We start from the raw sequence: 26,328 nt of genomic DNA, 5'->3' as shown, positions 1-26,328 counted from the left end.
AGTCCAGTGTGTTTAATAGCACGAGGCAGTTAGCCCTTTTTTCTGCTTCAATCCTCATAAAATATGAGATATAGAAGAAAATTGGAATAGCTTTGGCGTAGGCAGAGACAGTGAGTTGAGCGCATGCTAAATGTTGGTCATTCATTAACAGGAGCAGCCAGGTCGACAAGTACCTGGGAGACATTGATAAAAAAAAAACGCTTGTTTGGCACAGGGCACAGCAATGAGCCGTTGATTAAATTAACTTCGCACCCGCCCCAAAAAAAAGGAGATAATCATACTTGACATGTTTGAGGTTCCCATTGGGTTATCCCTATAATGATCTCTAATATTACTCACTGAATCATTGGGGAGAGAGTGTAAGCCAATCGATAAGTGAGTAAACACAACCGTGTGGGTGAATGATATTGATAGTTAAGGGAGGTGGTAGACTGACTGAGAATGTGTCAGAGATGAATTATATATATATATATATATATATATATATATATATATATATATATATAGTAAAGTCTCGTTATATCGACCGAGATATCCGATGTTGTTCCCGGGATCTGTTGCAACCACTATATATATATATATATATATATATATATATATATATATATATATATATATATATATATATATATATATATATATATATATATATATATATATCTTTCTGCGGGTCCTCTGGTTTCCTCCCACACTCCAAAAACATGCATGGCAGTCAGATTGACCACTCCAAATTGTCCCTAGGTGTGAGAGTGACTGTTGTACGTCTTTGGGTGCCCTACGATTGGCTGGCAACCAATTCAGGGTGTCCCCCGCCTCGTGCCCGAAGACAGCTGAGATAGGCTGCAGCACCCCCCGCGACCCTAATGGGGAATAAGCGGTACGGAAAATGGATGGATGGACATATATATATATATATATATACAATAATAATAATAAGTGATACGAACATCAAAATACAATGCAGTGGAATTATCTTCAGGACGCCATCAACACTTGATCAACACTTGATCCATCATTGCATTTGTGAGTCCAAAGTCAATCACAGTCTGTCCAATTCAGTGAGACCATGAGTGGGCAGGCATTGACAAACCCTGATCAATCTTATTGATGGTCTGCAGAGCAGAGACAATAGTCGCAATAGTGACTGGAAGGACAGAGAAGTCAGCACATCAGCGTGTGATCTGGACTGCCCGAGGGCGCATCATGTCGCCCTCGAAGTGACGCGTCTGAAATCCATGGTAAGCAACCTGAAAAGAATCACAAAGCTTAGCCGGCGCAGGGCTTAAACGGTCTCACAGATGCGGCCGCTTTGACATGAAGATGCACTCAGCAGGAGTGGATGAAGCTCAAGACGTTTGTGGAAATCGAAAACGAGAAAGACGGGGGTGGTGACTTTGTATCCAGAGCTGAAGTGCTTGCCGTGTCTGGATGTAAAAGGTCAACAGTGATCTATTGCAATCGCTGACTGTCGATCGCAACAATCGAATTGCAATTTTATTTGAATGATCCGCACTTCCAAACAGTGTGTATTGGAATTGCGGGGAAACAATCCAAATGCCCAGTGTGATTGGTGTTTTTGGTTTAATAAACAAAAGGCAGATGCCACTTTATCATGGTAGATGGGTTGGCACAAGACTGAAGTTGCTTTGCGCCTGGGAGACTCCCATAAAGCCAGGTGGGAGACAATCCAAAGACAGTCTTCTTCTATTCCTTTCAGGGGTCGACACAGCGAATCACTGTCCTCCATCTAGCCCTGTTTTGTGCATCTGCTTCTCTCACACCAGCTACCTTCGTGTCCTCTCTCACATCCATAAAGAGGAGGTCTCTTTGGTCTTCCTCTCGGTCTCCTGCCTGGCAGTTCAAGGCTCAGCGTCCTTCTCCCAATATATTCACTCCCTCCATTGAGGCCTCTCCGACTTTCTCTCCAAAACCTCTCATATGAGTTTTCCCTCTGATAAACTCATTTCCTATCCTATCCAACCTGGTCACTCCCAAAGAAAACCTTAACATCTTCATCTCTGTTTCCTCTAGCTCTGATCCCTGTCTGTTCTTCAGTGGCACTGTCTCCATTCCAAACATCATGGCTGGTCTCACCAGGCTAAGATTGCAGTGTCAGATGGATGGTGGCCTATGAGAGTCTGAGCGTTAGCAACTGAAGACACCTCTTACAGGGTTGCTTTCACAAGACAGGGAGCTAAGACAGACGTATAAGTGTGTAAGCTCTCAGTCATACAGGAGTGGTCCATCGATGAAAATGTTTCTTCAGCCGTCATCTGTACTTCTTTGGAAGGTGTATAGAAGTAATCAGTCAGGACAATAGAAGTAATCAGTGTAGCCTCAGGGAATAGTCCTCTGCTCCCCCCAACCTGAGAGCAGGGACCTATCATAGCACTGGGTCTGGCCCATATATATATATATACAGTAAAGTCTCGTTATATCGATATTCAAGGGAGTCCGAAAATATCATATCAATATACCGAAAATACCGATATCGATATAACGAGACTTTACTGTATGTATGTATATATATATATATATATATATATACAGTAAAGTCTCGTTATATCGACTACTTGTCATTGTCTTATTGCAGAGCCGCAACAGGGTGGCGCTTCGGAATTCACATCACAATCTATTTACTGTATATATATATATATATATATATATATACAGTTTAGTCTCATTATATCGATATTCAAGGGAGTCTGAAAAAATATCGATATAACCGGGACTATCGATATATCCGACCCTGTTTGCATGTAATTTGACATTTTTATATCGGATATATCGATAGTCCCGGTTATATCGATACTATTTTTTCTATGCACGCACGGAGAAAATTACATGCAAACAGGGTCGGATATATCGATAGTCCCGGTTATAACGAGACTTTACTGTATATATATATATATATATATATATATATATATATATATATATATATATATATATATATATATATATCGGGCCAAAACTACCAGCAAATTTTAGTTCGTCGACAAAGCCCCTTGGATAAGACGTAAAACGTCCTACACCTTCAAAGAGATACAGATGACTGCTGAAGAAACTTTTTCATCGACAGACGTATTAGGTTGAAAGGCACCAAAAAGATATCATCAGACCACATAAACACATGGCTTGGTACCTGGAACTTGAGAGTGGCTGACTCTCTTTGACTCTTCTCTTCTTTTTGTTTTTGCCTATGCATCAAACAGTGGCTCAGAGCGCATCCCCGTCAGAAGCTCCACCCTCCAGCAGAACTCTGACCATGTCCCTGGAGAGCTGAGGGACAATAAATGCTTACAGGCCATGTTTCACACCTTCACTCTTAAAGTGGTGACCAAAGCTTTGGGTGCAAACGGGTTGTTGTCTGACATGGCAGCAATTCCCAATCCACAAGCAAGGAAAATATGTCAAATTGAAGGAGGAGTACTACTGTAACTTTTCAGTACTGGCAGGCCAAGCTAAATAAGACTTTGGCAGTTGATAATCCAAAAACTCGGGCAGGGTCACGGATGAGGAAATTCTGGTCCCCCCTCTGGCATCTCAGGAGGCAGAAGCAGTGCACCAGTTCGGGTTAGAGTGCTGCTAACCATGACTCCGGATGTGGGGGTTGGAGAATACTTGAACGACGTCATCAATTCCATTCAGCTTTAGCTGGAAATTTTCAAAAACTAGAACTTCAGTGGGATTTCGGCATAAAATGAACTGGAAAAAAAGAAGCACAACAGAATTGATCAAGACTTTTAATATTTCTTTTTTGGGATGATGTACAGACAAACAGGACAAACAATACAAAAAAACTGATTCTGCATTATTGTATTATGATTTGTATTTTTTTCAAACATGAGATGACTCCACAAACACTGGTAACAGAGCCACCTGCTACTCAATCGATATAAAAGGTGATAGATGCGTTCACCTCAGAAAGCTGATGAAAACGCAAGTGCGGGGCCGAGAAAAAAAAATCCAATTAATCTTCAGAGTACAAAGGCGAGAAACTGAGCACTGTCCAAGCCAGCCATACCAAGACACACACTGATTAATTTAGTGTTAAGAACAGCCACACATGCATAATAAGCTTTTGAGCCTCTTGGGGTTAGTTTAGGAGGAGGGAGGGCGGATTCAGTACATAGGACCCTAAATAAATTGTGATGTGAATTCCGAAGCGCCACCCTGTTGCGTCTCTGCAATAAGACAATGACAAGTAGACCAGGAGCTCAATTTACACATTTGGATTATTTCATTCATTTAGAGGGAGATAACAACACTTGCAAACTCAATTAGGTTGAAACTGAATCTAAACGGGGCCAATAAATGATGAAAAAAATAATGAGCTGGTAGAAAGACAGATTATGCCGCATCCAGTGTGTCCGGCCGGCACTGCAAAACAGTGTGATGTGGTCCACGAGGAGGAGAGGCAGACGGCAGCATCTCGCCTGCCATTTTATTTTATTTTTTTAAGTTCCCCTCCCCTTCTCTCAGTTCTTCAGGACCGCTTCATAGCTCTGGAACACGCACTGGGAAACTTCGGGGGCTCTGCATCTCAGGGACACCTGAAAAAGATCATAAGTAAGTGTGAACAACACGGCAAAAGGTTGAAAATTCAAAGCAACTGTCTAAGTGTTGATGTACATTTATTTTCTAATTTCTTACATCACTTGTTTATACAATATAAGGCGGAGTGTGGTTGGATTTGGTGTCGACAATTAAATGTTTGGAATATGCAGTTTGGATGGTGGGGATTTTGGAACATAAACTATTGAGAACAAGACCAACCATTTCAAGTTATTTCACCATTAACATGACCTGTAACATTGATTCAAGAGAGGAGGTAAAATAACTTAGTCAAGGAAGGAGGTTGCACAAGTATGCACTACCTCATACATGGGGGCAATGGATGTGTCCCGAATGAACCCGCCACAATCAACCGTAGTAAAATGAGAGTCCACACACCTCTTCCACCAGTTTAAGTGCCTCTGACTGACCGCAAATCACTTATTTGCACTCCATTGTTTTTGCCACTTTGAAGAGTTCTTAAATAGGAATTTTAATTTACTAGCAGCTGTTACTTGTCACAAGTGAGTTTATTTTAAATGTACAAATTAAAGGGAACATAATTGAATGACTTAGAATTTTGATATGGTGCCACTTATTTCGTTCAGTACATTTTTGTTGTTGCAAGCCAATCAAATGAAATAAAGGTGACAACTTAAGCGCTTTTGGCACAGGAGCTTAAAAAGTCACTCTTGTAGTAAGCCAAGACTCAGAAAGTCGCAATTTCAATTTTGGGTCATACTTGGCTCTCCTGGTTGGATTCATCAGCACCAAATAATTATGTGCGACATGTAAAATTCACCATTTAGCCAATGAGGGAAAAGGATACACACAATTTAAGCATGTTATATATAAACTCCACCATGTAGAGAGGTGCACCACACAACATGATTATTAAATTGGATTTGTGGTCACCATACACACAACTTGACCCGGCCGGGGCTCCTAAAATGGTGTTTTGTGTGTGTGCGTGCGTGCGTGTGTGTGATTTCAGCGAGGTGGTAAGATGAAGAGTTTGTGCACAAATCCACCTCAACAAAAACCCACAATTACCACCTGAAGAGGGTAGTAGGGGGAGACAAACGAGGCTACATAATTGGTCACACAGTTGCGATGGGGATAGTAGATGACAATGTGTTGTCCAAACATGCTCTCCATTTCTTCAACGTGTCCAACTCAGCTTTGTTTGTACCATTTTACTTCCACGGTTTCAGAGTTTGATGTTGAGTGTCTAAAGTCAAATTCATTCCCTCAGAGAAGAGAGACTCCATCTCTCTTCTCAGAAGTGTGTCAGGAGTATTATATGCAAGGTGAAGATACAATGTAAGGTATTTAATAAAGAATTGAAGTCAATTATTTTTCTTCTTTCGGGATAACGTTGCAAAAGTGAAATTATTTCATCTTTGTGTTTAGCCGCTCTATCAATTAGTGTTAACATCATTTTTTTTTTCCAGAGTGCAACATAAGCGGAAAAATGCGCAGTGGCAGGGTCTCACTGTCTTTCTCATCTAAAAATAGACTGCTGACGTAGTTTCAACGTGCTGTGCCAAGGAACAAAGTGCAAGCAATCAGCAGATCAGAGGGAAGTGACAGAACAAATAGTGAACACGGAGCATCAGCTTTTCTTTTCATGTCTAATGAGCAATAACCCCAATGTAGTGGCCAAACACATGGTGTAGGTACAGACCAACGCACATCCACACACACCCACATAAAACGCTGAGTCAAAGAATGCAAAATCATCAAATCCAAACGGTTAACAGCATACATAAACGTAATAAACATCAATTTAAATGTGGTTGACTTGAATTTGTGGCTCACAAAGACGCAAGGCCTGTCAACACATTAGTTTGCATATATTCTGCAGTGTAGGCAGCTTCGGAGTATCAGGGGCACCCCTTCAGGGAATGAATGGCTTGTTTCAAAACTGTTTTTGTAGAGGGTACGCCACATTATAAGCTACAATAGTGGCTGTGGTTGTGTTATGCATCCATTAGATGGAGGAACGCTAAAGGAATACAATACAATACTTTACATAACATTAAAACACCACATCCAAGAAATCAGAATATTGATCCATACAAAAGAAACATTAGATAACAAGGCACACTGTCAGCTTTTGAAGAAATTGAAAGCTTTAAGGTACACCTTAGAGTGCGGAAAATCAGATACATCCGCCCCCAAAATGAGATCACACAGAAGTTTTGTATCAAACAGTTTGTCCTTGAAAAATGCCTCGGGGAACAGAAATGCACTACATGCATGCATGCATACCATGCTGCTGTGTCATCCTATTCTGTTAGAAACTACTCTTTACATCAGAAGGCCATATTGCAGCAATTTTGGATGCAGCTATTGCATTATATTTGATTTGATTGTGCAGTTGTACCTAACAACGTGGCTGAGTTGATTGATACATACTGCATTTCCTATATAGTGTGTAACATTTTAAAACTGTGATTATTGAAAAATAACAATTAATTGTCAAACTAATTGAAAAATTGGTTGCTGGAGTTCCAGCGCAGAGCGACAATGCGTATGGGAAACTGTCGCGGCTTGGAATTGAAGCGGATTTGCATGGGACAGGAGACGCGAGACCGTCTCTTTTCATCAATGGATGGAACAAAGAACTGCTTCATACAACAAAGATGGTGCAGAAAGTGCTTCAAATTGAATGACTGTCTATGTCTTTTGTGTTGTGTCACGTTATTTGTTATTCAGGTTTTTTTGTTGTTTTGACTTCAAGATGGTGCCGCGAAAGTGGCTGCCGTTACAGCAGGTCCTGTATTTTGTATTTCTACTTCTTCCTTCCCTTTCCTCACTTTGCTGCTGTGAAATTTCTCCACTTTGAGTCTAATAAAGGTGAATACAATCCAAGCGGAGTAATTTGAGTAGAAAAAAGCCCCCCAAAAAAGTGAGCATTAGCAGCCGGGATGTCACAGCAATTATGTCATTCAAGACCCATCTTCCAGAAAGTCGAAGCCAAGCACGAAGCATCATGGCTGAGACAAGCTCAAATAGGAACCATCACCAAACAAGCATGCACATTCACTAAGCATGTATACACACATAAACTGTATTGCTCTAAGGCTTAGAACAATCATCGCCTGCCTTCCTAGTCACTCTCTCTCCTCCGACTCTCTCATGATTACACATCCGTATCGATTACCTCTTTTATAAAAATGTCAAAGTATATCTACAAGTTTTAAAAATAAATTCTAGTTCTAAAAATAATCAAAATGAGCTCCGAACGTAAGTAAAACACACTGACAGCAACTCACTGCGCCCCTCTCCACCCCATCCAAACATGATTCGGGGAACTCGTCAGACAAAAAAAATATGTCACAGAGCATAGATCATTGCGGAAAGGTTGGTAAGCACTGCAATAGATGTTGTATTTGTTCTTTTGTGAACTCTTGAATGAGTTCGCACTGAGCTCTTTGGGTAATTTCTGTCGGCTGGCCGCTCCTGGGGAAAAAAAAAAAAAAAAAAAAAAAAAAAAAAAAATCACAATTGCTCCACGCTTTCTCAGTTTGTGGATGAAAGCTCTCATTGTGAAGAGCTGGAGTCATAGACTTTTAGGAAAGGCTTTGTAAATGACCATTTCATCCATTCCTGAATTTCTCATGGCATTTTGAGATCCTTTGGTCGACTTCATTTTGTCAGACTATTTAGTGGAGTTCTTGTTTGAACAATGATGGAGGTACTCGGGCTTGGATATGGCCAGTGAAAATGAAGTGAAATATGTGATTTGCCACAGCAAATTCATGACTTGTTATTTGCTGACATAACGCATTTTGATTTGTGTTATTTAATGACGCTTGATTACCTTCTAATTAATTGATATGTACCGTATTTTCCGATATATAAGGCGCATCGGAGTGGAAGGCGCACACTCAATGAATGGTGTACTTTCAAACTTTTTCCATATACAGTATAAGGTGAACATTCGCATATGAGGCGCAGGCGCCCGGTAGTCGAGTGGTTAGCACGCCGGCTAACCACTAATCACAGTGCAGCGGTCGTGAGTTCAAGACCCGGTCCGGCAACCCTGTGTGGAGTTTGCATGTTCTCCCTGGGCCCGTGTGGGTTTTCACGCTCCTCCGGTTTCCCCCCACATTCCACAAACATGCATGGCAGGCTGATTGAACACTTCAAATTGTCCCTATATGTGACTTTGAGACCGGAAGGTTGTTTGTCTCTGTGTGCCATGCGATTGGCTGGCAATCAATTCAGGGTGTCCCTTGCTTGGTGCCCGAAGATTGCTGGGATAGGCTCCAGCACCCCCCGCGACCCTAATGAGGAGTAAACGGTGCGGAAAATGGATGGATGGATGGATGTAAGGCGCATCAGCGTATATAAGGTTGCCCCTGGTGTCAAGAGCAAACCTTTTGGCCTTAGGTTGAAAACGTTAAGAAATCTGTGAACTCACCGTGTAGTTGGGGTTTCCTGATTGGGCCCTAAGCTCTGCAAGCACCCAAATTCCATTGGTGAGTTTCATGGACTGGTAGAGCATGTCCTGACCTTCCACAGTTCGCTTCGCTATGGTGAAGATGTTGCTGCCCTGCAGTTTGGTTGAGGCCGCATCTTTGAAAACAAAGAGTCATCTGAGCGACAATATCACTGCAGGTCAGGATTTACAAATACAGTAAAGTCTCGTTATATCGATATTCAAGGGAGTCCGAAAATATATCGATATAACCGGGACTATCGATATATCCGACCCTGTTTGCATGTAATTTTCTCAGTGCGTGCATAGAAATAGTATCGATATAACCGGGACTATCGATATATCCGATATCGATATAACGAGACTTTACTGTAGTCAATAATGAAGTCATAAAAAGTCTCCCACAAATGGCCCGACATGCTGATATGATGCACTGAATAACCTGTTAAACATTATTTTTCACTCTCACAAGAAAAATAATTATATGCAAAGGAAAATATTCATTAATTTATCATTAGTGTTTCTTCCCAAGCTCAGATCCTTAATTGCTTGCATAAAACCAAGAATCCAACAAAATCCGACTGATGCTAATGAATTGTGGTTCAATACAATTTACTTCAAACAAATTTTGTCTTAGGGTATATGATCTGTGACACCACCCTATGGTAAAGTCCTTCCTTCTTACCTGCGTTAAGGTGACAGTCGTTGAGCTGGTACTTGGACTCATTTTCATTTGGAATGTCTTTCCATGTAGCAAGGAACACCTGGCGCTCTGCGCATAAAAAGACAAGCACCGGGTAAGTCCAAAGTCTTAGAGCTAATGAGACAATATCATTGAATAAAATTGGCATGGGTGACACTCTTGGGAAACTCAACAGCAACACACATTAAGATCGACTTGTATAAAATGGTATGTAGCCTGAAAATCCACATTCCACCTAAAAAGGCAATCTGCCAAGAAGGCTTTTACCGAGAGATGCTAGCCTGAGCTACATTACAGGGATTTGGGGGCATTGAGTGAAGAGCTGCAGCAAAAGCACGAACCCATCTTCCCGTCCTCCACGAAGAGCATGCTGATGGGATACTGGCAGCTGAAGTAGAAGACATCAATGTTGTTCTTAACAGCCACCTAGAAGCAGGCGGTGTTCAAGTGAGGTCAAAGAAGATTGCAGGGAAAAGCGATGCAAAATTAATTACTTGTCAAGTGTGATGTGAAATCTCTTTCAAAGTCACACATACCTTATGTCACATTAACACAGATTTTATTCACGAGGAGCAAATCTCCAGCTACATCTGGCCTATGTACACAGCCTGCCTTTCAAATAAAATAATAATAACATTATAATAGTGTTCTATTTTGGAATACCACTCCCCATTCTGATTATCATATGGGCACAGAAGAAAAATAGCCAAAGCATGTTTCAGTACAAGGCAGTGCAGTGCAGCTCTACCACTAACTCCAACCTCAATAATAAATAAAACATTACATTAATTACTCTGTGATAGGGAGTTGCGAGCATTAATTGTACATCCTCAACAATATATAAAATGTACTGCTGAATTAATTTCTCTCTGACTGCAAGGGCCAATGAAGCCAAAGACTTGTTAATTATGAATGCATGTTTGTCTGCCATTTTGGATAAGGGCTGCTGCACACCAAACAACATGATCAAATGAGACTGAACTGAGGTTGTGCAACGAATTCTTCAGAGCGGCAATTACATTTGCTCGAATTCAAAATTCTAATTGCCACAGAATGGCATTGCAACATCGCAGGTACAACTGACACCCAAAAACACCAGGTCACATCCCATGATCTTTGAGGTGAGTATGAGGCGAGATCCAGCTGGCTGCCGCCAAGCTGGAACAATGCATTATATGCAGCATGGATATATTGTGTTTTAGAAAAACAATCAACTATATTTAGAATTTCCAATGTTGTGTGTGTGTGTGTGTTGGAAAGCAAAGCACTGGAAAAATGCACTGGTTCAGTCATGGAATTATTATTTGGGGCCAAAAGCGATCCACTTCTTCCATGACAATCATGCTTGTTTGTTGTTAGATAAGAAAACTGACAAGTACATGATGCAGAACCGTAAAATGTTGCCGAAAAAGGAACACCAGTAGTCGTTGCTTTTCCATTGCACCATGTCAGTAGGCGTGTTGCTGGGAATCACCAATTGTATCATCAGTGTGCTATTGTTCAGATCACCCATGCAAAATGATATAAATAAAATTGGTTAGTATTTAATTGCCATTGGATATTCTAAGGATCACAAATACAGATGACATTTAAAATAACCACAAAGGACAGTTTAAAATTATCACATTATTATGAGGCAATCACACTTTTGCATCACTGTAGAGGGTGCTGCTTGGATGATGCGAGATAAGAGATGGGCAATTTTTTGAAGGGGAAAGTATGTCTGTGTAAGCTCTCAGTCGTACAGGAGTGGTCCATCGATGAGAAGGTTTCTTCAGCCGTCATCTGTACAAAAGTGTACAGATGACGGCTGAAGAAACCTTCTCATCGAAGGGGAAAGTATACACGTTTCCTATACTACAAAGGGCCCCTATGTACATGCATGTACATTTTCTCTACTGATTTTCCCTGTTTATTCATTTTTCATATTTTGTGGATATTTAAAATAAGACTTTTGCCATACATCTGTTAAGAAAGTGCATGATCTTACATGGCCCACCAAGTTACGCTGAAGAAAAAATGTGGCCCTCAATACTATTTAGTTAAACATAACTGATCGAGATATTATTATTGAAAATATAAATAATATAAATATAATATAAATAAAATACCCAGCAAGTCTTCCACCCTTATCCGAAGAAGTAAATGTTTTGAGTGTGTTACCTGCAAATTGTTGAGAGGCTCCATCTTCATGATGGGGCCCACAGTGTTGAGAGGAAGGACCGCTTCAATACTCTGGTTAGGACCAACTGGGGTAAGAACCTGGAGAGGACCAGCAGGAGCCAAACCAAAACTAAAGCCGGACAGGAGCAAAATAGCGTAAAGGACGGAAATGTTTCCACTCACTGGTAAGACCGAACAAACAGGGTGGTACCTATTTCTGTTGAACTGAATGGCAAAATCAGTCATGACACTCATTGCTTTATTTGTGAGGGTCATCTCCATTTGAACGACCCCAGCTCGACGACCAAACGTGCCTGATATTTCCAGACCCTTAGCCTTCATAGCTGGAAGCCAAAGCTAGAAAAAGAACATTTCGATCAAAAGAAAATCAGCGGTGTTCTCAAGACATTCAAAGCACATATTCTTCATATTCACCGTTTTAGGAGGTACGTAGGCTCCGATTGGCAAACCCACTCCACCACCAAGATCAAACAGGTCATCAAGACCCCCACTTACAGGGGCTGTGAAAGAAGGCGGTCCAGCAGCGGGCGGTGCACCAAAGCCAGCTGTCAACTGCGGGTCAAAAAAACAAAACAGTTGATTGGTGCAAAGACATTCCAAGGTTGAGAAAAATTACAACTACTTACAGCAGGACTGCCTCCAAGGTCTCCGCCAAGCTGGAAAGGAAAGAAAAAGTTGGGTTATTGAGCAGTGCAACATCAAGTGATATTGTGCAGGTCTGAGGTGGTTGCGTTATGAGTGAGCAGTTGCAAGCATGGGCACTAAGGGGGGCAAGTAAGAACATTTTACTGGCCATACAGTACAGCTATGGCTGAGTAAACACTGCTTGCTAAGGGTGGTGAATGTGGTGTAGTGATGACCTCAAACAAGGATAATGGTAAACTATAGAGTGGGGTGCTACTTTAAACAATACACACAGGTAACAGGTACAAAAAAAATCCGTCAAGTCTGGAAGCATTAAGGAAGGCACAGATGAGGTGAACTGGTGGAGTAATCTGGAGGTCACGGTGGTACACTATGGGACAAGAGCGAATTCAAGCCTCTGGCAAGTGAGGTCCTCTGGACCAACCTCAGTTGGGCTGTAATCTGGGGGCGATGGGGTTTGATGGGTGGGCTGTGGTGATTGAGGAGTGTCCCTTCGCAGGGGAACGGGCGGCTGATTGAAAGATGAAGAACAAGAGATGGGGCTCTGGTTCCAACTAAATAGACATTATATCACGGTAACAGATGATAAATGATATGCTTGATTTAAAAGGGACGGGAAAAAAAAAAATCACAGTTGGACAAATTCACTCTAATGCTTAATGGGTCTCAAAATGTTCCCTGGCCTCAGTGTTGTTACCGGCTCAGACTCATCCCCCATCTGTAGGTGCAGCATTGAATAAAGGAGGAAAAATATTGTGACCATAATTTTAAAACGGCATTGTAGTCGCAAACAAAAAAGAAAGACAGCACAGGAGGCAGAAGAAAGAATTGTTAAAAGGCTTTACCAGGCTGTCCAGTCCTCCTCCAAGGAGGTCCATAGCGCCCATCTGCATGGTGGAGGAGGGTGGTGGTGGTGGTCCAGTTGTGGTTGTAGGTGTGAGATCGAGATTGAGCAGATCTCCAAGAAGGTCCTGGGATGGGATGACGGCAGGGGGTGCCTCAGAAGTAACAGGAGCAGAACCGGTGTCCGGACTTTCCACGCTTTCCCTGCTTGCAGAAAGAGTGAGAAAAGTCAAATGTCACCCTGTCCAAAAGAAGCCTTCCAGGGTGAGGTCAGTTAATACTACATTCCTTTAAAACTGTAAGAGCCAACCAAATATGTTCATTTGTCTTTGGATAAACTATGATTCATGTTGATGCTGATGTATAAGTCTATTAGATGATCGATGAGAAGGTTTCTTCAGCCGTCATCTGTACAAAAGTGAAGGTTTCGGACGTTTCGCCTCCTATCCAAGAGGCTTCGTCAGCGAACTAAAGTCTGACTGGTCGTATCGGCCCCATTTATATATCCCTAATGTCCAGACATGGTGGCGCCGGACACAGCTATGATAGGTCCCTACTCTCAGGTTGGGGGGGGGGCAGGGGACCCCTCCCTGTGGCCCCACTGATTGTTCCTACATTCCTGACTAACGACTGGCCTATTACCCCCACTCCCCCCGGCATCACGACAATGGTGGGGTGAGGTTCAATTTGGATCGTTCATACAATAGCCTGCTTAGGCAAAACAGGTTAGGCAACTTTCGCAATGCTGATGAGGGTCGTTATGCTGATGAGGTGATACCGGGGGGAGTGGGGGTAATAGGCCAGTCGTTAGTCAGGAATGTAGGGACAATCAGTGGGGCCACAGGGAGGGGTCCCCTGCCCCCCCCCCCCCCCAACCTGAGAGTAGGGACCTATCATAGCTGTGTCCGGCGCCACCATGTCTGGACATTAGGGATATATAAATGGGGCCGATACGACCAGTCAGACTTTAGTTTGCTGAAGAAGCATCATGGATAAGAAGCGAAACGTCCGACACCTTCAAAGAAGTACAGATGACAGCTGAAGAAACCTTTTCATCGATGGACCACTCCTGTACGACAGAGCTTACACAGATCTATTAGATGATTCATATATTGAAATTTGGATAGATTCTTTTTCGAATCAGTAATTATGTCACAGGTTTCACGTGCATCTCTCTGTGTCTTTGTGTTGTCGTATTGTCTTTCTGTTGTCATATTATTTGTTAGTCTAGTTGTTTTTTTTTTCTTTTGACTTCAAGATGGCGCCGCGACAGTGGCTGCCTTTCCAGAGGCTCATGTATTTTGTTTTTCTACTTTCATTCCTTTCATCACTTTGCTGCTGTGAAATGTAAATTTCTCCACTGCGAGACTAATAAAGGCAAATCCAATCCAATGAATATGTGTTTCAAATTCCATTGTGGTCGTATTTGGAAGTTAATGGGTTCAAGCAAGCATGGAGTGGATACACAGCTCGTTTGTTTCTTTCTGTCTTTATTCACGACATTGTATACTTTTGTCATCCTGAATAAATGTTACTGTTGCTCTAATCCTGAAATAAATGTTGACAGAGAACCAAGGGAACAGTCCAGATTTCCTTGGTTTTCGCTGATCAAGTTGCAGAGGGGAAGCTAGGATTTTATGATTTATTTATTTATTTAAGAATTTACAGGAACCAGGACTACGATTCATCATGTTAATCCAAAAATTTGAAGCACTCAGAGGAATGCAAATGCACTTTATATGTGCTGTGCCTGCAGTGTAATGCTCAAACAAGAGAGTAACTCACGAGCCAGCACTGCCTGGGAGTCTCTTGTGCTGAACACCACGGCTGCCCTCGACAAAAGCGCTGGGTGGCTTGTGATAGACGGAGGCCAGAGTACCAATGTGGCATATGAGCTCCTCCAGCAGTGTGGGTTCAATCAAATCGGTCTCTTCAGAGATCAGAGGCTTCTCCGCCAGAACCACCTCCTTAGCAGCCACCGGGTCAGTGGAGAGCAGACGCCAGTAGATGTAGCCTCGATCCCTAAGGTCTGGATTATCAGAGTCCTGGAGAACAGTACAATAGGGGGGAAACATTCACATTTCCATTTCCATTCAATTAAGAGCAGGTGCTTGAATTACTGGCATGGAACTGGTGTAATCGTACCTGAGTTGCCAGACTGAGGACCTGCTGCACCAGCTCTTGGGTCTCAGTTGGCTTCTTGAGGAACAATTTAACAATGGCTGTTAAAAGCTGCAACTGCACCTGAAGCACAGAATGAAAATAAGCGGAACATTTTTAAACCCCTCCAACAATTACCTGAAATACATTTCCTTCGCCATGAAGAGGGAATTTTACTACCTGACTTTTTTGTTACAACTGCCTTTATTCACAAATATGGCATCACAATAACCTCACCATGCTCAAATTTCTCATAAACAGCAAGCATTTTAGCCAGCTCGAGAAGACTGTGCACAATTAAAGCAATCCCACCAAATTTCCCGAAAGTGACGGTAAGCCCAGGTTGCATATTGACATTAAAATGGCCATCAGTATGCATTCTCATGAACCCACCTGGGTACTTTCATCATGGAAACCCTCCAAAAAGCTCTCAAGTAGTTCATCAGCATTGTCGATACGCTCAGCATACTCCCCCACAATCCAAATCATGGCTGCACGCGCTTCCGGCTCATCCAGCGAGTCCAGGTTTTCACACAAAGTAGCAATCACACTCTCATACCTGCAAATGGCATGAGATGCACTTAAAGGACAACCGACGCCTCCGAACAAGTTGTGTCCATAATTTGTAAGATCACTTCAAATGACTTTGACTGAGCGGATTTTACAAAGATTCCACGGCAGATAGCTATATTTTACGTTTTAAGACTCGCGCTTAATATTCAGGAAGTGTTGTTTTCGAGTTGATGACGATGCCTGACGTGACGTCACGTCTGGAATGCCTCTGACCGAGAAAGCGACACACAATGTCAACAACTGTTGATCTGTGTTGATGGCGAAATTATACGAAAAAAAACAAATAATGCGATGGTGAATTGTTGTGTGTTGCACCAAGACTACTATTTGATACTAGTTGACACAAATTCCCAGCAGAGAAATCAGCCCATTTCCAACAGAGCTTGGGCGCCATCTTGTGCATTTTCTGGGACGTTACATTGGAGTCCTGACGGCTCAAATTGATACGGGAGGACTTCTTTAATCGATTGCAAACATTTATGCTTTCCTCTTCAGAACTATTTGAATCATGTTCATAACTAGATGAGTAACAAGAAAGCATCTTCTCCGAATGTGAAGCCATTGTTTTGATTCTCGAGCAAGGCAAGACGTCTTGGCGTGACGTCAGGAACTGGGGCGGGACTGTCTGAAAATCCACAATTTGCAACTCAATTTGTTGCAGTTTTAGCACACTTTAAGTCATTCTTATTGGTGTTTTGCATTTCACTACAAATATCATACTGTGTGTTTTGGGTATTTTAGATGCGACAAAACGTTTTTCTGATGTCAGTTAGGAAACAAAAAAAGTGACGGCGGTTGTCCTTTAAGGGATAAACCATTTATATGGCAAAGATTGTTCGAATGGGCAAAAATGCTTGAGAATACTTTTGTTGATAATCAGTACAGTACTCTAGTACATAAGTTTTTCAAATTGGTATAACTGTACAGAAATACCACACGTAGATGTGATGATGAAACACAGAAGACTATCACAGCTGTTTTTCAGCGAGCACAAAGACTACATGGACGTATGGTTGACCGCTGTCTGCATATGTCACTACCATTTTTTTTTCAGCGAGTACAAAGACGACATGGCTGTGTGGTTGACCGCTGTCTGCATATGTCACTACTGTTTTTATTTATCTATTTATTTATTTATTTTTCATAAGCGGGGTAAAGGTTTACACCTAGCACAATATTGATTTTCATTTTGGGAGTCCATTCTAAGGTATTTCCAGTTAGTGTTAGCAATAAGACAGCAGACTTGTGTGATTTTGCTTAATATACACCTGTGTTGGTTTTATGTACTGAGTTACAAAAAATGTCAACTGGATGAAGCAAGAAAAAAAAAATTGAGGCAAGTATTTGGGCTCGTTTTAGAAGAATTGTTCACTATTTGCTGCTTGTGGTGAAGTTTGTGGTGAAAGTTGAGCTTGCAATTCACTCCCCCCCCTCCAAAAAATACAAACATTGATTGAGTGACTACACCCATCGCATAAAACTCACAAGTTACTCCTCAAGTCTTACCAGTGTATGTCACACAAATGTAATTGTATGATAATGTGAACTGTTGGAGTTGGGCTCGATTAGGCATGACGAACATCTTAATAGTGTGGAAAATGGCCTGCAGTAAATGGTCAACTCGACTACACACGCATCGAGCGATGAAACGTGACCAGACGGGTACTCTTTGATGGCTCATGATGACCTTCATCATCTTCTGTGCATTAATCGCTTTGCCTTTAATGCAATAAATGGTGTGCAACATTGATTTATAGGATAAGACAAGAAACCCTTAAAGGACAACCAACACCTCCGGACAAGTTGCGTCCATAATTTGTAAAATCACATCAAATGACTTCTACTGACCACATTTTACAAAGATTCCACCGCATATAGCTATGTTTTACGTTTTAAGACTCGCGCTCAATATTCATGCAGTCTTGTTTTCGAGTTGATGACGCTGCCCTAAGTTACGTCAAGGAGGGTAAACTACATAAATAACCCGACGTTGAATTTTTGTGTGTCGCAGGCAATTGCAGTAACACGCATAAAGAAGGTGCAGGTTTCCACGAATTCCTAGCAGACAAATCAGCCCATTTCCAACGGAGCTTGTGCGCCATCTTGTGCATTTTCTAGGCGCTACATTGGAGTCCAGGCGGCTCCAATTGATACGGAAGGACTTATTTAATCGATTGCAAACATTTATGCTTTCTTCTTCAGAACTATTTGAATCATATTCATAACTGGATAAGTAACAAGAAAGAATCTTCTCCAAATCTGATCTCTCTGAAGCCATTGTTTTGATTCTGGAGCAAAGCAGTTTGTGAAGGAATATCCTGGTGTGATGTCATGAACAAGGGGGCGGGACTATCTAAATATTTCCAATTCCGAGCTCATTTTGTGGCAGTTTTGCGACACGAAGTCATTTTTATTGGTGTTTTGCATTTGTCTAAAATTATCAGCCTGCGTGTTTTGGGTATTTTAGATGCTATAAAACATTTTTCTGATGTCACTTAGGTAACCAAAAAAATGGTGTCGGTTGTCCTTTAATTTATATCACAATCGAGAAATTCCCAATTCACTGTAGCAAAGTTATCAAAGGAAGAAATAAAACATCAACATTTAGGAGCTGCTGTAAAGGCACCCAGTCTCGTGGTGCTGTCTTCAAGTCAAAATAACAAAAAAATAAATAAAACAAACTTAATAGGCTAATGGGGGAGGGGGTTGTTAATTCATTCAGTGCCAGATGTGAAAAATTTCCAGGGTTTTTGTCAAGTCTAAGACTCTCTTCTTTCAACAGAAAGTCAATTCCTAAATTATATGGGTCTGGAGTTATACGAGCTTGAAATGATGGTGACTGTCTAATATACAATGCTTTCATCACTTTGCTGCTGTGAAATGTAAATTTCTCCACTGCGAGACTAATAAAGGCAAATCCAATCTAATCCAATCCAATACATATTAATTGGTTTATATACCGCTTTAACAACATCTAAAGCTAGAACAAAGTGCGAACATGGAAAAAAAGGAAATGGCGCCCCTTTTGGAAAATAAAAAAAACATTGCCAGAGGCCATGGCCAGCGTTTAATCGGCACCCAAGCATGAAAAATGGCACTCTACAATTCCCAAATAAATCCATGAATGGCAGTGAACGAGTTAAGGTTGGTTGTACGTCAAATAGACGCTTTTTTTGTGGCCTAAAAACACCCAATAAAGAGCAAGATTATTGTAATTACATGAAATTTTCTTGACGTTGTTTGAAAAATTAACTGTGCTTGTTAATAATGTCAAACAGCAGTTCGCTTTCTAGCGCTGAGGATGGTGTCTGTCATTGGCTTTATGGGCTATATCTATTTGTTATGTGCTTTGTTTTATTGTTTTTATTGTAAAGTGTCCTTGGGTGTTTTGAAAGGCGCTTGAAATAAAATGTATTATTATTATTATTATTTATTTGATAGCCAACAATTTGCACCAGCTGTTCTGAAAGGAACATCGATGTATTTTGTTCATATAAAGAGTTATGGTGTATGAAGAGTTTTGAAACAGAAATTCCGACAGCCCGAGTCATTCGTCGTTCTACTACATGTTTCACTTTTTATCTTCTGTTTATGTGCGTGCTTGCGGGTGGTGGGTGATTTTAATAACCTGAATCATTTTCAGTTACATTGTAATATTTTGAAATAAATGATTGATCGAAATGCATTGCACCGCATTTTGATTTATTCATGCCTTCACAAACACCTTTATTGCCATGGAGAGAATTAAAAATGGTAAAACTTCCAATTCACAGTAGCAAGGTCGCTACTTGTCACAAGACGGTAATCGTAAAAAATAAAATCACAGGAGGGAGTGCTTTGCAATAATGGATTATAGTGACTCTGCTACTGATATGGTAGGTGGATTATACGTGGAGTGACAAGTTCTGATGTTCTATGAGGCAGTAAAGGTGTCTAACTGTGATTTATGATTGGATGAGTTACTCAGGCGGCGTGACTGGACGAAGGAAGAGGAGCTTGCTGGCCTGTCTGTGGTGTGAAGGCTTGACTGAAACACAACCTTGATGTTCTGTTTTGGCTAACATTCACCATTAATTTTCAAAAGAAAGCTTGCTGGTTAAGCAATACCTCCAACATTAATGACCCATCAAGTGTTGCACTGTGCTGTTGCACTTTATGTACCGGTACCGTAAAGATAAAGAGGAAAAACCTATCCAAACCCAACTGGCTACTTACTTGTTTGGGTACTTGCGAAAGATATCCTTGATGACCACAATGGCCTCCTGCACAACATAGTTGACTTTTGTCTGGATGAGGTCAAGCAGCGTACTGACACAGCGCTCTGCGGATTGCTAATGACAGAAAAGAACATAAATAATCATGACATGGCCACAAGCCCGATACAATAACAGTGTTTATGTGTTTCAATGTGAGAATAATGCTTATTTTATCAAGGTTGTAAACATTAATACATTCAAAATGACATAAAATATTGAAATTTGTGCATCTAGCTGACCCACTGTAACTTTGCGTGGGAGAAACGAACTTGTGAAATATCAATATCGAGATATATATCAACAATAACTCAGGATCGTTTCCAGTGAGGGTCGGGCTCTGCCAAGGCTGCCCTTTCTCACCGATTCTGTTCATAACCTTTATGGACAGAATTTCCAGGCGGGGCCGAAGCGTTGAAGGTTTCCGTTTTGGGGGCCTCAGTATAGCATCTCAGCTTTTTGCAGATGATGTAATACTGTTGGGGCCTTCAAGTGGAGCTCTCCAACTCTCTCTCTTGAGCGTTTCGCAGCCAAATGTAAAGCGGCTGGCATGAGAATCAGCACCTCCAAATCTGAGACAATGGTTCTCAGACGGAAAAGGGGGGAGTGCCCTCTCCGGGTCGGGGAGGAGATCTTGCCTCAAGTGGAGGAGTTTAAGTATCTGAGAGTCTTGCTCACGAATAAGGGTGTAAGGGAGCGAGAGGTCGACAGGCGGATCGGTGCGGCGTCTGCTGTGATGCGGACTTTGTACCGATATCTCGTGGTGAAGAAGGAGCTGAGCCAAAAAGCAAAGCTCTCAATCTACCGGTCGATCTACATCCCAACCCTCATCTATGGTCGCGAGCTATGGGTTGTGTCAGAAAGAACGAGATCCCGGATGCAAGCGGTCAAAATGAGCTTTCTCCGTAGGGTGTCCGGGCTCTCCCATAGAGATAAGGTGAGAAGCTCGGTCGTTCGGGAGGGGCTCAAAGTCGAGCCGCTTCTCCTCCACGTAGAGAAGAGCCAGATGAGGTGGCTCGGGCATCTGATTAGGATGCCCCCAGGACGCATCCATGGTGAGGTGTTCCGAGCATGCGCCACTGGCAGGAGACCCCGGGGACGACCCAGGACACGCTGGAGAGACTATGTCTCCCTACTGGCCTGGGAACGCCTCGGGATCCGCCAGGATGAGCTACTACCCTACTGAAGCTGCGGCCCCTGCGACCCGACCCCGGATAAGCGGCAGAGGATGGATGGATGGATGGATGGATGGATGGATGGATGGATGGATGGATGGATGGATGGATGGATGGATGGATGGATGGATATATATTTTTTAACTCCTGGGCGGTTTTCCCAACTAAACTACTGGGTAATCATTACCAATCAAGCCACAAGTAAAATTAATGAAAGATTACTTTAAACACCAGGGCTATCTTATAAAGAGCATGTTGTACTTAAAATAGTACAATCGATTGCATTCATATTACTATCTTACCTCTACTTTAATAGCACAGCGTCCAATGGCTCTAACAGCTTTACGGACAAAGTCTACATCCACCTCGGTGGCATATTCCTTCAATTCAGCGAGCACCTGCAGCAAGGCAAATAAATCATCAGGATACAAGTTTGTCCACACACAGGACAATATGAAAAAGGCTTCAGTATTATTGGTAGTAAATACCTGGGCAATGTTGGCTTGAGATGCCAAGCGGATCATGATGTCCAGTTTCTCCAGTTTGACATAAATCGGGTCATTGTATTTCACAAAGAAAACCTTCATCTCATGTTTCAAGATTTCTGGTCTGGAAGGTAAACATTTATTATTTTAACCATCTGACAAACATGTAACAAAACATCTACACCAGGGGTGTCAAAGTCATTTTTTGCCGCGGGCCACATTGTAGTTATGGTTTCCTCTCGAGGGCCGTTATGAATTTGGGGAACCCATTAGAATGTTTAAATCCCCTCAAATATTACATATAGAGCACGCAGCAAATTAATGAATAACTCGTTTTCAAATCTGAAGTCAAGAATAATGACTTTTATTGTGGTTGACATCCAAAAATATGAAATTTTGGCTCAGATTTTAGCAATCATCATGGAATTTAACAAGTTTGATTTGCTTTCACGGGCCGAAAAAAATTATGTGGCGGGCCGGATTTGGCCCGCGGGCCTTGACTTTGACACCTGTGATCTACACACACAAACAATAATAAGACCAACTTGTTTAGTATATAGATGTGACAAAAAGACAGTTGACAGACTTACCGTCTTTGTACGATGAGGTTGATGTTTCTCAATGCTACATATTGCAACTCTGGCTCAGCAGAGAGAAGAGTAACCAGTGGAGGGGCAAGCTTCTTCAGTAGGGTTCCATAGTAGTCTAGGTCTTTGGGTAACATCTCCATGAACTTCATGAGAACTTTTACAGCCGATAACACCACAGCAGAATTTGCATGAGAGAGCCGGGGGGTGACGCGCTCACAGATACTGGCAAAATAAGGGGATAATGGATGAAATATAAGGTGGTGAGAATGGAAGAGATAGGATGGATGTTGTGCAGTCCTCTTACCTTTGGGATTCTCGGTCATCTCTTGGTGTGTAATTGGCCAGGCAGTCCAGAATGAAGATCTGTCCCCACTCCGTACACTCATTGAGAGCTGTTAGTAACTTGTTGATGGTTTGAGGGTTGAGGTCCAGAAGATTGCTGTTGGGATGAGATTCTGCAATCTCCGAAAGTGCTGCCACTGCATTTGCAACCACCTGAACATGAAGCATTGAAGTAACATCAGTACTAATACTCCACTGTAAATTTACACTGTAAATAAATTTCTCCACTGTGAGACTAATAAAGGCATATCCAATCCAATCCAATCCAATACGTAGCCAATGCTGACCAGCATGCCGGTCTAATTAAGTTGTACCATAGGGTTTGAGTCGGAGATAAGGTCTTTGAGGGTGTCCAGGAAGCCTTGGTCCTCCACAAGCTGTGCGTTGATATCATGGAGTTTGGCGACACATACAGCTGCCGTCTTCCTCACATAAGGGTCTTCATCTTTTAAACACTTTCTTAGAGGCTCGCACAAGTACTCAGTGATCTTGTCCACACGGATGCAGCCCATGGTGCGAACGGCCAGGGCTCGAATTAGGGGATTTGGGTCTTCACAGTCCTGCATAGTTAAAAAAAATAGTATCAAATGTTAATTGTTATTTTGCTTACAACTCATTTTTTCCAATTATTTGAGGGAATACTGCAAAACCTATATTTCATCATCCATTTATTCTGGATATGGACAAGTTCTATTACGGAAAAATAGATTACACAGATAATGGTCATATACCTTAACAAAGGTGTTAACAGCCATAATGGCCATGTCTGGCTGACTCTTAGCATAGTTCATCAGATAGAGGTAGACCAGCTTTTTCAGTTCCAAGTTGTCTGTCTGCATGCAGTTCACAACATCTGGAAACAGGGCACTAAAAGGGCAACAACGTATTGAATGTTAGCGCAGAATAAACATGGAGAGTAATCATCAACCGGTCATCAATGGCTTACCTGACATCCTTGCCAACGGTCATAGATGCAATCACTTTCTTCACTGCCTCTTTCTTTTTCTCTTTTTTATCACTGTTCAACTCAGCCTTGAGCTCAAATATTTCACCTGCATTAATAAAAACGTCAAGAGATAATTTGAACATCATAGAATTAACAAGTACTTAACAGTTCAACACCCTTGCACAAGGGACTGGGTGCTTGTGTGGAATTTAATACAATTTCAACTTGAGAAGCAGTTTGAAGAATTGATCAGCTGGTTAAAGTAAAGTAAATATTAGAAAATATGCCCACATTTGTTCAGATTTTCATTGGTACAGTACAGTTTTTTTTCAAAATGTATTTAGTTACTTGTTTTAACCATTTACATATGACAAATGAACAAAAACAGATCCCGACCTTTTTTGGTGGTGGTGAAGTACTTTGAGTCTGTCATCTTGGATCCAAATTGTCGGTTCTCCTAAAACCACAAACAAAAAAGATGAACCTTTATCTTCTAGTATGAAAAAAGCAACAGCAAAAATTAAAAGTGCAAGCAAAGGAAAATTAAAGGACTTCCTGTCTTTTGGAAAACCACAGATCCAACAAAAAGAAGCACAATGGATTTTGCTGCAGAAGGCAAAACATTTTCCAAGGCAGGTCAACAGTCATACTGATTGAGTTATGCGTTAGCCACATTATAAGTGCCATGCACGCTGGGTCCGAGAGAACAGTAATTTCACCTGCGCTGCATGTCATGCATATTAGCATATTTGACAATAAAGCTGACTTTGACTTTGATAATAATAATAGGTTTGAGTAAGCTCTCAGTCGTACAGGAGTGGTCATCAAAAAATGTAAAAATAAAATAATAATAATAATAATAATAATAATATATTTCATTTGTGTCTTTCAAAACTCTCAAGGACACTAGAGTCACATAAGATTGTTTTCCTGCAAACGCCACAAAAGAATAATCCAACCTAATGTTTCGTCAAAAGCCATAGAACGAAGTAAGAGTTTTAAACATTTAAACAACGTTTTAAAAATGTTTAAAAGTGACTCCACATTGCTGATCCCGTGCTTACGTACATACTCTTATTGTATGAGTTTAAATGTTTTTTTTTTCTCGAAAATAACAACTCAGATTCGAAATAAAATTCTATTTGATGTCGTAAATAGTTGCAAGCACTCGGCAACTTTTGACAACAGGTACTGACGCATGCAGCGACAAAATTGATGTCTTGCCAGGTTGTATCTTGTAACATTATCTATAATAATAAGATGCTTCGAGGAAAAGACATCCTGACATCAATTATTTAGCAAGCAGTAATCGTCAGGAGTGGCTGTTGGCCTCAAGTTAACCAAGTACGAGACTGTCGAGCGAGCTACTTTGCAAAGCCGCGACCGATGACAGATACCACGTCAAAACTGACACCAAACTGCTCGTCCACGTTTTAATAATTTTCGAACTTGCGTTAGGTGTCATTGACGCGAACTGACGCTGTTAAATGTGCGAGAGATAGCACAAAACGGGGCGCGAGTATCGAGCTAACGCGATAGCATACCAGGCTAGACGCCTGGTAATCCAACAAGGAGAGACTTTTGAGAGGAAAAAAAAATTGAACCGACAAGTTCCTGTGTTCTGGGTCGCAAATGAAGTTACGCCCTCTTGCCAACTACTTACGCAAAGTTGGTTGGCCCATTCCTGCATGCTTATGGTGAAATGAATGAGAGTTGCTAAATGCTAACGTTAGCAGCTCCTGCTACTGCTGTGCGGCTGTCAGTGTCAGGTAGCCACTTCTTCAACGGGCTCGGTTGAAGCATGACCTTCTAAGTACAGGCTTAAGGAAGCTTTGGCTGGGATAGTTAAGATCTTAATCTGTCGGCCTATTTTAAAACGCATACAGCGAATTAGTACGCACTTTGGAATAAAAAAAAAACCTACACCGTCTACACAATATTTTTGGCGAAACATCTTACCGTGAGAGGCGTAGGAAGACCTGTGCGCTGGTAATAATGATGATGATGATGATGTTTGCCTTCGTCTCCTCCCACTCGGTACACTTCCGTCTTCTCACAAAAATAACGTTGTAAACACACACGGAGATCCGTATTTTCAAATCCGTTTCTCCTCAGAGGGGTAGCTGGACCCTATCACAGCTGTCTTCCTGCAGTAGTTGGGGGACATCCTGAACCAGTTGCCAGCCAGTCGTAAGGCACACAGAGATGAACAACAACCCACGCTCATACTCAAACCTCAGGACAATTTAGAGTGTTCAATCAGCCTTGCATGCATGTTATTGGAACGTGGGAGGAAACCGAAGTAACCGGAGAAAACCTACACAGGCCTGTGGAGAACATGCAAACTCCACACAGGGATGCAAGTGCTGGAATTGAACTTGGAACCTGTGCACTGTGAGTTCGACATTGGCATTCACGGTTT

The 26,328-nt window shown here is 41.7% G+C and overlaps 1 protein-coding gene across 5 annotated transcripts; it reads right to left on the bottom strand.

Moving 5' to 3' along the window:
- Nucleotides 1–3,728: 3,728 nt before the first annotated feature.
- On the bottom strand, nucleotides 3,729–25,960 carry ap1b1 (adaptor related protein complex 1 subunit beta 1). Of its 5 annotated transcripts, none has more exons than XM_088994412.1 (24): nucleotides 25,866–25,960; nucleotides 24,303–24,363; nucleotides 23,907–24,012; nucleotides 23,692–23,827; nucleotides 23,275–23,520; nucleotides 22,923–23,113; nucleotides 22,619–22,840; nucleotides 22,032–22,152; nucleotides 21,846–21,941; nucleotides 20,331–20,446; nucleotides 15,936–16,101; nucleotides 15,528–15,626; nucleotides 15,168–15,427; nucleotides 13,385–13,589; nucleotides 13,237–13,257; nucleotides 12,964–13,050; nucleotides 12,521–12,550; nucleotides 12,309–12,446; nucleotides 12,085–12,230; nucleotides 11,874–12,003; nucleotides 10,052–10,136; nucleotides 9,693–9,779; nucleotides 8,990–9,144; nucleotides 3,729–4,556 (listed from the first exon to the last, which is right to left on the bottom strand). In XM_088994412.1, exons 2-24 carry the CDS (start codon nucleotides 24,337–24,339, stop codon nucleotides 4,482–4,484), a joined length of 2,955 nt encoding a protein of 984 aa, XP_088850538.1. In that variant the 5' UTR covers nucleotides 24,340–24,363; nucleotides 25,866–25,960; the 3' UTR covers nucleotides 3,729–4,481. The 5 variants fall into 5 exon arrangements, with proteins under 5 accessions (XP_088850538.1, XP_088850534.1, XP_088850535.1 ...); XM_088994408.1 differs by lacking the exon at nucleotides 25,866–25,960 and adding an exon at nucleotides 25,570–25,795; XM_088994409.1 differs by lacking the exon at nucleotides 25,866–25,960 and adding an exon at nucleotides 25,570–25,789 and having other exon boundaries at nucleotides 13,385–13,586.
- Nucleotides 25,961–26,328: the final 368 nt, after the last annotated feature.

Source organism: Hippocampus bargibanti, linkage group LG04, assembly GCF_051943395.1.
Source record: "Hippocampus bargibanti isolate YZ-2025 linkage group LG04, ASM5194339v1, whole genome shotgun sequence".
Classification (NCBI taxonomy): domain Eukaryota; kingdom Metazoa; phylum Chordata; class Actinopteri; order Syngnathiformes; family Syngnathidae; genus Hippocampus; species Hippocampus bargibanti.
This window is presented reverse-complemented; position numbering and strand designations above follow the sequence as displayed.